Here is a 17,031-nt window from a genome sequence, read left to right as displayed (position 1 = left end):
AGAAGACATGGGATGAGGTGGTGAAGCATGATCTTCAAACTTTGGGCCTCACAGAGGCAATGACTAGTGACCAAGACCTTCAGCGATATGCTGTGCTTGAGAAGACCTGTCAAGCCAGTGGCTAATGCTGGTGTCATGTAACTGGCACATAAAAAGCACCTTTTGAGCATTGGGTCTCACAGATGCAAAGTAGCTGATGCTGGTGGCACATGAAAAGCTCCTTTCAAGTGTTGGGCCTCACAGAGGCAATGACCGAGACCTTTGGCATTATGTCGTGCTTGAGAAGAAGACCCATCAAGCCAAGTGGCAGATAGTGGTATCACACAAATGGCACCCATTACACTCTCGAAGTAGTTGGTGTTAGGAAAGGCATCCAGCCATAGAAACCATACCAAATCAGGGATGGAGTCTGGTTCAGCCTTCCAGCGTGCCAGCCCTGGTCAAACTATCCAACCCATGCGAGCATGGAGAATGGACATTAAGTGATGATGATGATGTTGAGCACGCAAGAGAGGCCAGATCTGGCTAGTGAGAACATAAAACAGGTAGAAAATTTGGGGATGGCTACAGCTGGTTTAAATGCTGAAGGATTCACAGACTTTGCTGTCACTAGTTTCCTGAGGTGTATAATTAAATATACAGACAGGCAGACAGGCGGGCAGGCAGGGCTGTGTGGTTTCAAGTTCAGCCCCATTGCATGCCACCTTAGGCAAGTGTCTTCTATTATAGCCCCAGGCTGATCAAAGCCTTGAGATTTGGTAGAAGGAAACTAGTAGGTAGAAGGAATATGTATGTGTGTGTGTGTGTGTGTGTGCGCGCGCACACAATCTTCTCTTGACATCACACGATGGTTGCAAATAAGGAGGCAGCACTGCCATGCAAACAATGGTGTTCACTGCCAGTCTTCCATGAAAAAAACCATGACTGACCATATTTTAATCTGCTGAATCTACGTTCACCTCTGGCAATCTTATTTCTTATATACATTTGCTCCAGAACCGTTTATTTCTAAGGTTTTGACATGCAGCTTGCCATTAAGATATGAAAAAAATTTACAGAACCAGATATTTGGCCTATGATTCTTCTCCTTGGAACACAGCAACTCTGAGTTAGAAACAAAAGTGCAGAGTTCTAGCCCGGCTTAGGAGGACATCCATCAGAGTCCCTGAAGATAGCTGGAGAATGAACCAGTCAAGACAGTGTTGAACAAAGATGATGAAGTGAATTTGAAAAACTCTAATTATTAATCCTGCATCATCATCATCACCATCATTTAACATTCATCTTCCATACTGGCAGGGGTTTGGATGGTTTGACAGGATCCAACGTGTCCAAGAACTGCATCCTGCTTCAAAGTCGGCTTTGGAATGGTTTCTATGGTAAGATGCATTTCCTAATGCTAACCACTTTACTGCATGGACTGGGTACCTTTCTCTTGCCACCAGCACTCTTGAGGTTGTCATGCAGCTTGCAAGACTACAAACCCCAAGGGGGAATTGGTTTAATGCTAGGGGATGAAGGGTCAAAAGTATGAGGTATGAAAGCAGGAGCAGAGCGAGTTCCTGTAGAAGAGCTGCATGGTTACTCACATTTAGTAGAGGCAAGAGGGGATGATCTGTAGGAGCTGTGAAGAAATGGATAGAAGATACGTCCAGCTGACCCTCAAGGAACAAAGTGCACAGAAGTGGGTAGTTGGGGGCTATTGCAAGATTGTAAAGGGAGCAGAAAATGAGGGGAAGGGGAGGTAGCCTACAACAGTATAAATGTTGGGTTGGGTTGAAGGGTAATGACTGAGGAGTCCAGAATTAGGGAGGAGAGATGTAGAAGAGAGTAGGTGGAGGGGAGAGCAAAAGAATAGTAGTGATACATTTGAAGGGAGGATGAGGAGGAGGGTAAAAGAAAGAGAGATGACAAGGAGGGGGGATTAGGCTGCAAGATTAGCCAGGAGAGATAAATGATGTGAGGAAATTTTGGTTCACTTGGTGGGAGTGGATCAATCTAATGTATGGGTGGAGGACACATAATACAGTTTCACAGAGGTAGACAGATCTTAAGAACTTCATAGCGCCACACATCTTAATCCTACATGTTTTGAGAGATTTGTTTTAATTACTTAATTCAAGCCACCATGTTTAAGATTCTTGTTGGAGCATCGCTTTTGGCAGTAATGAAATTGGGTAGCATAAGCATATTTTTTAAAGGGTTTCATACAAACGAAATTAACTATACCCACAAACATGGCTGTGTGGTTAAGAAACTTTCTTTGTAGTCATGTGGTTTTGGGTTCAGTGCAACTGCGTGGCACCATGGGCACGTGTCTTTTACTGTGGCTCTGGCCCAAACAATGCTTTGTAAGTAAATTTGGTAAACGAAAATTGTGTGGAAACCCATTACATTGATATATGTGTATGTATGTGTGTGATATCAGTGTTTGCCCTCCTACCTATGGATAACCAGAGTTGGTTTGTTTACATCCCCATAACAGTCGTTTGACAAAAGAGATTGATAGAATTGGTACCAGACTTAAAAAACAACATAAGTTCTGGGGTCAATTTGGTCAACTAAAACCCTTCAAGGCGGTGCCCCAGTCCAACCACAGTTAAATGATCGAAACAAGTAAATGATAAAAGGAAAACGGAAATAAAAAAAATTAATTTACTCACCTAACAAGGTGGGGTCGCCGCTTAACGTTGAGAGAATGTACTTGTTGAGAAACAAAGTGCAAAAACTGAAAAAATACCATAGTAAAAGGAAGATAAAGGCTCTTAAGTTCAGCAGTCCGACCTTTTCACAAGATTCCTCTCGGCTTAATGTTGAATTTGAGCGCGTCATTCGCACAGAGGGGAATTTTAAACTGTGGAATAGTTTAGGTGTCACAAAGGAATCCAATATCGAGTTGCTTGAGTGGCCATGGTCTCCAACTGGCATGTTAAGTCTCCAGAAAGAATATTCTACAATGGAAAGAAGAAAAAAAAGAAAGAGAGAATGTAACATTTATTGCAGAAAGGGACAGAATGAGGAAATGTTTAAAGCATGGCTGCAATCCAATGAACAAAACAAGTCAAAAACAGACACACGTGAGTATGGCAGTGCACGTGTGTGTGTGTACATATATTTATATACACACACACACACACACACACACACACAAGTACACAGGTATAAACATTGATTTTGTGGACACTGATCATTTGCATTACTTCACACTATTGTACAGGTATGTGTTTCATTTACTTACATTTCGTCCCTTCTTTTTTTCAGTTTAGCATTTTTTTCTTTTTTAATGTTTTTGTTTTATATACAATGAAAGCTATGTAAACCCAGTACAGCCAAATGCTTCAGAATGTTTTAGACAAAAAGGGCTTTAATTTAGGTCATTTCAAATCAGGAAGGTTGTATAATAGAATCAGAGGCAATCTTAGGCTGGTTGGTATCAAAAGAGAAACAATGAGGGTTACAACATTGGAGTCAGAAATAGGGTGGTTGAAGCACTTTAAGGACAAAAACAAAAGGAAAGCAAAGCACTAGACCTACATAAAGTAATAAGGACACTAGAGAAAGTGATCGACAAGCTGAGGCAAACATCATCACTTATTTATTACCCTGTGTAAAAGCCTGGTAAGCCTTGACAGATAAGGAAAGGGATATGGTAGTGGTGAGGGTGGTTGTGATCATGGAAAGGGTCGTGGTGGTTTTGTCCAATGACTATTCAACTGTCCAATCACCTGAATTACCTGCTCCTAAAGTAATGTGTAACTGACTGAGTATTCCACAGATATGTATAGCCTTAGTGTAGCTCTCAAGCAGAATCAGCATGGCATAAAGTATGTGAAAAAGCTGTACTTTGGATTTTTCTGATTTGGCGGGCGCCACTTCGTATACTTGTATATTTTGTCTTATAGAACAGAGAAAAATTCTTATATTCGAAGTTATTTCATGTTAAAAGTTGTCATATTCAGGTAATTTCAACCAATCACTGACGTCTATTGAGGTGAAAACAATTACTGCTGTGGAATGTAAACAACACGTTCTAGTGGTGTAATAGGATCTTTTCCCTTGAATAAAATTACTGCCGTTGTTTGTCAACAACAACTATCAGTGGTACTGTTATTTATCACATTGTTCGTGCATTTGTACTGGTTTTAGCTTTAGGGTTTTAGGGTTAGGGTTTTAGGGTTATGAGTATTTTTGCCAAACCCTAACCCTAACTCTAAAACTCTCTTGAGCAACCACAGAGCAGTTCCCAAACAGTTTCTGCAATGTTGGTCTTAGTAGTATTCACAGTGGATTGACAGAATTGTGAAAGTGTCCAATAAAATATTTAGCTGTGGTGTTTCACCTTCTGTACCTAAATGCCACTAAAGCCCAGATAGATTTTTACAGCTCATTGTAGATATTGGTTTCAAATCTGGGAACAAAGTCAGCAATTTTGGGGGAGGGATCAAGTTAATTACATCAACCCCAGTGTTCAAATGGTACATATTTTATTGACCCAGAAAGGATGAAAGGCAAAGTTGACATCAGCAGAATTTGAACTCAGAACGTAAAGATGGACGAAATGCCACTAAGCATTTTGTTTGGTCTGCTAACGATTCTGCAAACACGCTGCTTTAATAATAATAATAATAATAATAATAATAATAATCATCCTTCCTACTAAAGGCACAAGGCCTGAGGTTTTGGGGAGGGGAGTAGTTGATTACATTGACCCCAGTGTTTCACTGCTACTTAATTTACTGACCCCGAAAGGATGAAAGGCTAAGTCAACCTTGGTGGAATTTCAACTCAGAAGATAAAGATGGACGAAACACAACTAAGCATTTTGCCCAGCATGCTAACGATTCTGCCAGCTTGCTACCTTAATAATAATAATAATAATCCTTTCTACTAAAGGTACAAGGCCTGAAATTTGGGGGAAAGATTAAGTCAATTACATTGATCCCAGTGTATAACTGGTACTTATTTAATCGACCCTGAAAGGATGAAAGACAAAGTTGACTTCAGCGGCATTTGAACTCACAATGTAGCAGCAGATGAAATAATGCTAAGCATTTCGCCTGGCGTGCAAACGGTTCTGCCAGCTCACCGTCTTAATAATAATTCTTTCTATTGAAAGCACAAGGCCTGAAATTTTGGGGGGATGGGACTAGCTGATTATATTGACCCCAGTGTTTTACTGCTACTTAATTTATTGACCCCAAAAGAATAAAAGGCAAAGTCAACCTCGGAGGAATTTGAACTCAGAACATTGTGACAGGTGAAACACCGCTAAGCATTTTGTCCAGTGTGCTAATAATTCCGTCAGCTCACCACCTTAATAATAATAATAATAATAATAATAATAATAATAATAATAATAATAAATAGTTAAGAGAGAGACTGTCATCAAGAAATGTGACATTTAATCATTAACACAAAAAATTGTTAGAATGTCAATAAAGTTGACTGAATACGTTTGTGTTAACACAAAACAACATTTTAGCATTGATCTTGTAAACAAGTGCAAGAAGGAAAGAGGTTGTCAAAACATAAATAAAGTCAGCATTTTATAGCCAATATTGCATTACACCGATACCACCAGATGGTGTTGACAACATAAGAAGCAAGTTAAGACTTATTTAATATAAAGATTGGCAAAACGACTTGCTAATTTGAGAGAAAACAGGATTAAAAAAAATAAAAAGTAGTTGAACCATTAACAGCTGTAAGTAAAACCTTTTGGAAGGAAAATACATTTATACATAACAAAAGATTCATATGTATGAGAAAGAAACAATGGCATAAAACCAATAAGTGAGGTGTATAATCTTTGATGTGTGCACCATTTCTTCTTTGTCCTGCATTGTTATTCAAAGCAAGAAACATTTGACTTAACATTAATAAAAGAATGAATAAGTGAATACACACACACACACATACCAGCTTACCAGCTCTGGTCAAACCGTCCAACCCATGCCAGCTTGGACAACAGATGTTAACTGATGATACCTTTGGTGATTGTCTGCACTATAGTCCTGAACCAAGCAATGCCTTGTGAAAGAATTTGGAGGGGGAAACTGAAGGAAACCCATACACACACCAATATATGTGTGTGTGTAAACTATATGAATGAGGTTTCCTGCTTGTTGCCAGTTAAGCTAATTGGTGAGGATTTCCACAGTCCACGTTGACATTATGACCAGCCACTTTGCACTTTGGAATAAGACCTTTGGAATAAAAAAAAATCCCTTATTTAAAACAGGTAAAGGTCATTGATAAGAAGAGCATCCAGCCCTAAATGCTTCTATTAAATATTTCCCTGGGCCAACTTAATGTTGACAGTACCAAAAGTTTAATTTTATTTAATTAAAAACATTCCTGTAACGAAGGGAGTGCAATCATTAACTTTAATGATTTGTTCTACACAAAATACATAATACATGTTGTGGTGTCCTTAAGCAAGACATTTTATTTCACATTACTTCAGTCTACTCAACCAGTAAAAGCGAGTTGTACCTGTATTTCAAAGGGTCAGTATTCTGTGTCATGTTGAATATCCTTGAGAACTACATTAAGGGTACGTGTGTGTTCAGCCACTTGCATGTTAATTTCACAAGTCGGCAGATCCAGGGATCAGATCAACTGGAACCCTTGTCATCGTAACTGAGGGAGTGCCAGCTCCACACATAACTGGGCACAAGAATAGTCATGTGGTTAAGATGTTATTTGTGCAAATTGCATGACATCAAGTTTGATATCAGTGTGCAGCACCTTTGCCAAATATTTTCTTCCATAAATTTGGGTTTGTTAATATGCTGTGAATGAAATTTGGTAGATGCAAGTGTAAGGAAGCCCATCATGTGAAATTATAGGTGTGTGCATGTATGCTATTTATGCTTGTATGTATGTCTGCATTAGTGTGGCAAACAAGAAGTTCCTCGTGACATTCAAGTATTCAATCACCTTACTTTCACCATCAGCATTGTTTTAATGTCTATTTTCCCCATACTTGCGTGGGTCAGATGAGTGCATGTTAGTGCAAAGTTTTCTAATAACAGATTCCTTTCCTGTCACCAGCACCCACCCGTTTCCCAGTGATATAGTAATCTCCCAGTCTATCAAACAACAAACAGCCTGGACATGGTTATGTGGAGAAGTGGAAACAAATGACACTGAAACAAGCCTTTTGTTTACAAAGATTGTGCAACATGTCAAGAAACCCTGGATATGCTTTTGTAGTGGACTGCAAGCAGCTGACACTTAATGAAGCCATTGGTGACAACTGTCAAGTGAAACTCACATGGAGACAAGAAGGAAATACAAAATTCCTAACACACACACACCATTTATTTATTTTTTTTTTTTTTAGTTTCCAACAACCAAATCCACTTACAAGGCTTTAGGGGCTGTAATAGAAGAAATATGCCCAAAGTACTATGCAGTGAAATGGAACCCAAAACTACATGCTTGTGAAGTGACTTTTTAACCATACAGTCATGCCTGCCTGTATAGATTCAGAATGGCCCCAGTATTTGCAATGTATCATATAGCTGCAACCTTTTTTGTTTCAAAGATATAACTTAGATCAGTTTTGCCATAAATTATTTTCTTCATGAAGACAGACAGGCAAACAGACAGTAGGAGGGAATAAATCTCATATTAGAGATTTATGAATATGCAATGTCCAGATGCACACTTTCAATGCACTTTTGCTAGTTGGTTGTAACTTGGTATTCTAGGCTGTCTCGTTTTGAGCGCGTTATGGTTCAGGCTCTAAACACGGTTCCTAATTAGACATGGCAGGATGTTGCTTAGCAGAACATTTATCTACTACAAGGGCAGTCTTCTAATAATGAAATTCAAAGAGCTCTCCTTGGTTTATGTCCAAGACCATGTTATTATTTAACCTCAGAATAAATGGAGACCTATGATCAAATAAGAGGTATTGACAATTCTTTTTTTTTTTAGGAGAAGCAGTAACAATTGTCCGACGTTATTGTAATTTTAGCATATCATTTTCATACATCTAATAAGTTGACCTGCCAACACTTTAATTCTCGATTGAAGGAAACAACAGTAACAACACTCTGAACATACCCTACTAAAAACTGCTTGTTAGGGCCAACTAAAAATTGCTTGTCACAATTCCATCCTGGTAACCAACTACTTGACAGAAATGGGGATCAAAAGTGCCCCTTACACAAGTGAGATTGCCAAATAACCCGCAAGATAGGAAAGGTGCTGTTGAGTGCCACTGGTAACATGTAACCCAATACAATCTGTTGCACAGTTCAGCTGATGGCAACAAAAGCGACAACACCACCAAGCCAATAAGGTGAACAGGGTGGGTATTAAGCCTCCTGCAGGATGGAAAAGAGCACAAGAACTTAGAAGAGTGAACAGCCATCCAATTACGTGATATTTCTATATATCATCATCATCATTTAGCATCCGTTGTCCATGCTGGCATGGGTTGGATGGTTTGACCAGGGCTGGTAAGCTGAAAGGCTGCACTAGACTCCAGTCTGATTTGGCATGGTTTCTACAGCTGGATGCCATTCTTAACGCCAACCACTCTGAGAGTGTAATATATATGTTGTTGAATTACCAAATATAGAGTATATTTAATGCATTATAACTGAAAGACTGATTCAGAGCTATTCATTTCCAAACATCAGCTGGTAAACCAAGCCAGATTTTCTTCTGAAATATCAATTGTTTGAATATTTTTTGAAATATGAAATGAAAGTTTGAAAACAATGCACATCCTTATATTCTTCTGTTTAAAAATCTTTGTGAATAACACGTGTGATAACACATGCTTCAAGCTTACACTTTTCATTTCATTTCTGGTTCTCAAGAATTCTATTCTTAAAGTCTGAAGTATATTGCTCATAGAATTTATAGGAAAACCTTTGCACCAACCTTCTATCAACATTTCCAAAATGTTTGGCTACTCCTTCATGACTGAAAACAAATCATCAGGGAAGATAGTGTAAAAGGTGCAATATTGGCCACTAAAGCCCCAACATGACTGCAGTCCAATGACTGAAGCCCGTAAAAAGACCAAAAAATATAAATAAAGGACAAAAAAAAAAAAGGCTGACAAGAGGAAGAACAACCAGCTAGAGTACACTGCTTCACTCAATCTCATTCAACCTATTTCAGCATGGAAAAAGTGGACATCAAAATAATAACAACGACAATGGTGATGAAAGAACACATATTTTAGGAGGAAAAAAAAAAAAATGAAAAATGTGATTAAAAAAGCTTTCAAAACAATACTTATTAGAGTGACAACATGAAAAAAAAAAAACCCATGCGCTTCTTACATTGAATAGCACCACGCTGTGCACCTCTGAACATATTATAAACCAGTTTTGGATTATAATTTTCTGTTCAGTGACAGGAGGAAGCGTCGTGGCTATGACTATATGCAGGGTCTTTGATACTGATGAGGCGGTCTTAAGCTGAAGGACTGTCGTGGGGTTGTGGGTTGCTGTAGGTCACATTGTGTGTCATTGGTTGAGGTTGGGGGCCGTGATTTGCTGTGGGGTCACAGGGGTTGTGGGTTTTCACAATCAGAAGCAGTACCCTCTAATAGTATGGGGCTGCAGTAGGAAGCAGTGCATATCAAAATCAAGTTTTCCTCACACCAGAGACCTGGTTTGCATGCTTGTAAGAAAATGAATTCAGCTAAAAAGGGGGCCCAAGGAGCAGGTGGCATTAAACCATGCAATGAATTTAATCTGTTACCCAAGAACATGTACATTCTATTTCACAGGCCTTCATTAAGAATTCCCATCCACCCAACCTGACGATGACCTGACACTATGCTAAACAAAGCATTTGCTCCCCAAGTCCCAGCACTTAATGTCTTGACCATTTGGCCATTCCCCCCCCCCCCATCAAGTAAGTCAAAGTTGAAAGTTCTTCAGTCTAACATTGGTATTTATTTGAAGTCAGTCAGAGAGAGAAAGAGGGACAGACAGGCAGAGAGAAAGAGGGACAGACAGACAGAGAGAAAGAGGGAGGCAGACAGACAGAGAGAAGGAGGGAGGCAGACAGACAGAGAGAAAGACAGAGACAGACAGGCAGAGAGAAAGAGGGACAGACAGGCAGAGAGAAAGAGGGAGGCAGACAGAGAGAAGGAGGGAGGCAGACAGACAGAGAGAAAGACAAAGACAGACAGGCAGAGAGAAAGAGGGACAGACAGGCAGAGAGAAAGAGGGAGGCAGACAGACAGACAGAAAGACAGAGACAGACAGAAATTAATATACTCCTAATTCTAGAGATTTAGATATGTCCTGTGACCTTTTAGAGCTCATAGTAGAAGCGAGAAGTAATGTTGTTTACGTACAGCGGCACTGGCAACGATCTTGCTTGAATGTCTTTACACGTGCCACCAGCACAAGTGCCAGGAAGGCGACACTGGGCACAGGTGCCATCATGATTTCGCTTGTCCCAACATATATATATATATATATGTTCTTTTCTACTTGAGGCACAAGACCCAAAATTTTTTGGGAGGGGCTCAGTCAATTAGATCAACCCCAGTACACAACTGGTACTTAATTTATCGACCCCAAGAGGATGAAAGGCAAAGTTGACCTTGGTGGAATTTGAACTCAGAATGTAAAGACAGATGAAATACCACAAAGCATTTCGCCCAGTGTGCTAACGTTTCTGCCAGCTCACCACCTTCAGAAGAGTCTTCATATAGTCTCATGTTCAGTCCTACATGGCACCTTGGGCAAGTCCCTTCTACTACAGCCCTGGGCTGACCAAAGTCTTGTGAATGGATTTAGTTGATAAAAACTGAAAGAAGCTTGCTGTGTGTGTGTGTGTGTGTGTGTGTGTGTGTGAACATATCCATGTCCTGACATCACATGATGATTGTAAACCAGTCTTCCATAAATCACATGTCTGGCCATGGAGAAATATTACCTTACTTGGAAACAGAAGCGGGTTGGTGACAGGAAGGGCATCCAGCCACAGAAAATCTGTCCCAACAAATTCCATCTGATCTATGCAAGTATGGAATGATGGACATTAATTAAAACGATGATAATGATGGTGTGTGTGTGTGTGTGTGTATGTGCGTGCACGCGTGTGTGTGTGTGTGTGTGTGTGTCATATGGTGAATGAGAAATTCACTTCACAACTACATTGTTCTAATTTTGATCCCACTGGACACCACCTTGTGTGTGTGTGTGTATCTATTGTCTTCTACTATAGCTTTGGGCTGAAAGATATTTTTGTAAATGGAATTTGGTAGATGGAAACTATGCAGAAGTCCAAGAAACACACACACACACACGCATGTGTCCATGTCTGTATTTGTGCTTCCGTATAAGACTGTACCCCACTGTATGACAGACCTTAACTCTAGAGGTTTGACAATTAGATCCCAATAAATACCATACACTCAGGTACTAGGGGAAGAGGGGGGTGGGGGTGATATAACTGAGTCGATAACCACTAAAGGAGGTGCCCCAGCATGGTCGCAGCGCAATGAGTGAAATTAGATAAAGCAAATTAGTGTAGTGGCAGCAGGGATGTAGGGTTCAAGGGAAGATAATCCCTCAAAAAAGCAGCAGCAGCAACAACAACTAATAACAACAACAACAAAACTTGCCCTCATTCTTCCCTAGCCTCTGACTTAAAATATTCATTTGGTTGCTCAAATTACATTAGAAATTAAACAAAAACAGCATCTAAAAGAAACAATAAAACACAAACATACATACATATATATAATGCTTTTGTTTTAATTAATTCATGTGCATATACATACACACACACATATATATACATACATATACATGTGTGTATAACACACACGCATACACACATATATATATATATTTATTATATATAAATAAGTAAAGCACAAAACATTTTCTGAAATGAAAATTAAATTGATAATTGTTTGCAAAGATCTGGGTATAGAAGATATATATTTCCTGTATGTAGGTATTGTTGTGGATGTGTATATGTGTGTGTGCACACACGCACATGTGTATGTGTACAAATTTATGTGTTAAGAGTGAACAAAAGTGTAAGGACAAGCATGTGTGTAGGTGAGTGCAAGTGTACCTGTTTGAAGGCTTTTAGCCCTGAGGTTGAGCCATTGCTGGCTTTCAGTCTGGTTTGCTTTGCTGTCGAGCCATGCTAGGTGCTGACTGCGCAGTCAGTACAATGAAAGACGTTCGCATCATTCCCAGCTGCCTAGCCCTTACCAAGTCCAAGATCATTCAGAGACGTGATTGACTTGGCAGTCATATCCAGTGGGCAATAATGTGGACACTTTAAGATGAATGTGAATAAAAAGTGGTATACACAGACACACACACACACACACATAGTGAACAGAGTCCATGAACAGCAAGAAAATAGTCTGAGTAGAATCAATCAGAGACATGCTGATTCAGACAGACAAGATGGTCAAGGAAGTGCCCAGATATAAATATGTCTGCTATGATAGACACCTCAAAACTTTTCCAACAAAACGTTGACTGGAATAAGGTGAAGACCTCTGTCAAAAGCCTAAGGATCTTGAGACTGGAGTAAATAAGATAGGGAGCATAAAAGCGAAAACTACCAATAGTTCACTGTCCCAAGTTTGCATGGGTCAGATGGAATTTGATGAGGCAGATTTTGTACAGCCAGATGCTCTCCCTATTGCAAACCCTCACCTGTTTCCAAGCAAGGTAATATTTCCGAATGGTCAGACAGAGTTTTCACACAAGACTGGAAATGAACAACTTTGCTTGTATGACAAGGATGCTCATTTACAACCATCATATGATGTCTAGACAAAGGTACAAACACATACACACAGAGGAAGGGGTGGGGTGCTGAAAAGTTCCTGGGTTTAAAGGTATTACTAAAGCCCTGGTTGGAGGCCCAGCATTCCAAGTTCTTTAACAGGGCTTAGAAAAACTGAAGGGCCACTGCAATAAGTGTGTCAATAGGTGAGAGAAATGTGCTGAATGAAATCATAATAGATCCTCCTGCATTTACTGTTATCCAAAGCCAGGAACTTTTCAGCACCCACTCGAATACACAGTCACACACACACACACACATGTATGATCAGCTTCTTTCAATTTCTATCCACTTACAAGCATTTAGTTGGTCCAGGGCTACAGCAGAAGACATTAGCTGAAAGTGCTGTGCAATGGGACAAAACCTGAAACCACAGATGAAACCAGACTCTTATTAACCACGTCTGCACTTAGGACTTGAAATAAAGTCCTGCTAGTTACAGTCTTCATGTTATACAAGACACTTCAATTAGAACAATGTAAATAATATGCTATGCACATAATTCACAAACCTCATGCTTACAAAACCCATTTCTTTGTCACTTGGCTGCATGCATCTGCACACATGCACATTTGCATGTGTGAGAGTGTGTGTGTGTGTGTGTGTGTGTGTGCATGCATGCCAAAAAGACCTAACCTACCCAATAAGATAGACTATATTCTCTGTTGGTCTGCCAGATAAAGTGGGACCAACCCATAACATCACAAAATAGATGCAAAAGTGACACACACACGAATGTATTGGAATAGACAAAAAGTCAAACCGAAAAAAAACATTTGAAACTTAATCTTCTAAGACGTGCATCAAGTTGCTGGGATATAAGAAGCTGTGACTGGCACAATTCTTTTGCTTACAAGCATTAAAACACTTTATGCTGCATCAGCAAAACCAACCTTCTTCCTATATGACTTTTGAGCTGAGGAAAATTCATGCTCACCCCTACCCAAGGTGTTTGTTTACTCTTTATCAATCACGATGTTTTGATTGATTGGAACAGCTTTCTTTTATCTAAGGGAACAATTATAAGCACTATTCATTAAGAAAATCAATATATATAGGTGCAGGAGTGGCTATGTGGTAAGAAGATTGCTTCCCAACCACATGGTTCCAAGTTCAGTCCCACTGCGTGGTACCTTGGGCAAGTGTCTTCTGCTATAGCCTCGGGCCAACCAAAGCCTTGTGAATAGATTTGGTAGGTGGAACTGAAATAAGCCCGTCATATATATATATATGTATATATTTATGTGTCAGTGTTTGTTCCCTGCACCATTGCTTGACAACCAATGCTGGTGTGTTTATATGCCCATAACTTAGCTGCTTGGCAAAAGAGACCAATAGAATAAGTACAAGGCTTACAAAAAATAAGCCCTGGGGTTGATTAGTTTGACTAAAGGCAGTGCTCCAGAAGTATTGGCAGAATTCGAACTCAGAACGTAAAGACAGACAAAATACTGCTAAGCATTTCGCTTGGCATGCTAAAGTTTCTTATTTCTTTACTGCCCACAAGGGGCTACACACAGAGGGGACAAACAAGGACAGACAAACAGATTAAGTCGATTATATCGACTCCAGTGCGTAACTGGTACTTATTTAAATCGACCCTGAAAGGATGAAAGGCAAAGTTGACCTCGACGGAATTTGAACTCAGAATGTAAAGACAGATGAAATACCAGTAAGCATTTCGCCCGGCGTGCTAACGTTTCTGCCAGCTCGCTGCCTTAAGTTTAAAAAAGATATTAAAGCTCTAAATATATACAGTTTACCCATCATGCAAATTATTGACAACTTCACATGTCACACAATAATGCAAAGACAGATAAAGTATCATATTATGGATGTAAAAACGATGCCATGCTTTACTCTAGCCCAATTAGGTGTGAGCAGAAGAGATAAACAAGGTGGGGAGGGGAGGGAAGAATGGTGACCATTCTGATGGCAGGTCAGGTTATAGATCAGCATGTGTGTGATGTGACGTGACCAACCAGACTATCAGATGTTGTTACACATTGCTGGCCACAATGCACTTTGCATCATTTTAACCTTCAAATGACACCACCATGCAAGCTGATTGAATGTGGGGGGGGGGGACTAAAGCAACATGAAATTAAGTGTTTTGATTAAGGTCACAATGCACCACCTGGTCTAGGAATCAAACCTATGATCTCACGATTGTGAATGTACCAGCCTAACCACTAGGCCACACGTCTTCACATATATACATGGATACATCCACACACACACACACACACATTTATAAATATATATGAAAAAAAAAGCTATGATAAGGAGGGGGGGGGGTCACGATCTGAAGCGAAACTCTGACAAGATAATAACCACACGGTTCCGGGATCAGTTCCACTGTGCGGCACCTTGGGAAAGTGTCTTCTGGCATAGCCCCATGCCAACCAGAGCCTTGTGAGTGGATTTGGTAGAAGGAAAGTGAACGAAGCCCATTGTGTGTGTTTGTCTGTCTGTCTTCCAACACTGCTTGACAACTGGTGTTGGTGTGTTTATATCCCCCATAACTTACAGTTCAGCAAAGAATTTCTTCTTTATATCCAGGCTTATCCCCCATTTTTTTAGGGGGGGGGGTAACCACAACAAGGCACACACCAGGTATTCCATTAATTTCCTTGCTCAAAGAGGTGATCCCTGTCATATGCTCAGGTTAAGGCATAGAACGCAACCCATAATATCAGCAGCGGGGCCCGACGGCTTATGCTGTTTTACCCCCAATGCACCATGCTGGTTCCGTACCCCTTTGAGCAACATCAAAGTCACTCATCCATCCACAAACACTCTCCAAGCTTTCCTATCATTTATAAACTCTCTTGCCTCTATCTCACTCCAACATCTCTAACCACCAAAGCTTTCCTCACTCAATCCATCCACACAAACCGAGGTCTGCCTCTGGTTCTGCTGCTGACCACTTCAGCCTTCATCACCCTCCTCATCCATTCTCTCCATGTGACCAAACCACCTCAACATTCATCTATCCATTTTGGTTGTTAGTTTTTTCTCTCATTCCTGTTCACAAAGAAATCGCTAGGAATAAGTACTAGACTTATAAAAATGAGCCCTGGGAGATGGCGAAGGCAATGTGTTCAAAAAACCCTTCAAGAAGTGCCCCAGCATGGTGACAGTCAAATGACTGAAACAAGATAAAGATTCAAAAGAAGGTGCTCGAGAAGATCATTGAGAATATCACCGACAGAAAGAAGAAGAAGAACAACAAATAGATCAAAGTATGTGCAACCAGGGGTGACCGATTGTCGAAGATTGAAAGAAGTCTTTGGAAACATTAAGAAGGCAAGTGGTTCCCATTTTGCTCTTACTTGTTTCTGTCACTGGGCTGTGGCCATACTGGAACACTATCTTGAAGGATTTATTTAGTCAAACAAATCGACCCTGGTGCTTATTTTGTTTTTTTAAAGTCTGATACCTAGTCCCTCAGTTCCTTTTGCTGAACTGCTAAGTTATATGGACGTAAACAAACCAGCACCGGTTGTCAAGCGGTGACAAACAAATAGACACAGGGCTACACTAGAAGACACTTGCCCAAGGTACTATGCAGTGGGACTGAACCTGGAACTATGTGGTTGGGAAAGAATATCATGTTCAGGGGGAGGGGGATGGAAGAAAAATGATGGTTCATGATGAAAAGGTCGATAGACGAATGTAAAAGCAGCGAGCGAGATGTCAACAATGGATTTGCACCAGACGTTTGTGAAGAATGGATATAGGCGTGGCTGTGAGGTTAAGAAACTTGCTTCCCAAGCATGTGGTCTTGGGTTCAGTCCCACTGTGCAGCGCAGCACCTAGGAAAGAGTCTTCTACAATAGCTCCAGTATGGCCAAAGTCTTGTGAGATTTGGTAGACAGAAACTGAAAGAAACCTATTCTGTGTGTGTGGGTCCACCACTACTACCGCCGCTTGACAACCGATGTTGGTTTGTTTACGTCTCCGTGACTTAGTGGTTCGGCAAAAAGAGCCTGACAGAATAAGTAGTCAGGCTTAAAAAAAAAAAAAAATTAAAATTCTATATCGATTTGTTCAACTAAACTTTTCAAGGAAAGTGTCCTAGCATGGCCACAGTCCAATAACTGAAACAAGATTTAAAAAAAAAACAAAAAAAAAAGATAATATCGAAAGTCGGACACAACTTGAGAACAAACAAGAAAATATTTGCAAAACTCGATAAGTTCGTATAACACCAAAAAC

General features: G+C 40.1%; 1 protein-coding gene across 6 annotated transcripts in view; it reads right to left on the bottom strand.

Moving 5' to 3' along the window:
• LOC106881029 (solute carrier family 35 member E2A) overlaps positions 1–17,031 on the bottom strand; it is a 54,451-nt gene that overhangs the window by 28,300 nt on the left and 9,120 nt on the right. For 3 of the 6 annotated variants that reach the window (XM_014931218.2, XM_014931216.2, XM_014931217.2), the window contains exons 2-3: positions 11,618–11,696; positions 2,664–2,951 (exon numbers count right to left, since the gene is read on the bottom strand). In XM_014931218.2, coding sequence (XP_014786704.1) covers positions 2,664–2,951; positions 11,618–11,654 — 325 coding nt within the window. In that variant the 5' untranslated portion in view covers positions 11,655–11,696. The remainder of the gene's footprint in view (positions 1–2,663; positions 2,952–11,617; positions 11,697–17,031) is intronic. The other 3 variants (XM_014931219.2, XM_014931220.2, XM_014931221.2) reach the window with 1 other exon arrangement.

Source organism: Octopus bimaculoides, chromosome 12 (assembly GCF_001194135.2).
Source record: "Octopus bimaculoides isolate UCB-OBI-ISO-001 chromosome 12, ASM119413v2, whole genome shotgun sequence".
Classification (NCBI taxonomy): domain Eukaryota; kingdom Metazoa; phylum Mollusca; class Cephalopoda; order Octopoda; family Octopodidae; genus Octopus; species Octopus bimaculoides.
Note: the sequence above shows the minus strand (reverse complement) of the source record. Positions and strands in the feature narration are given on the sequence as shown.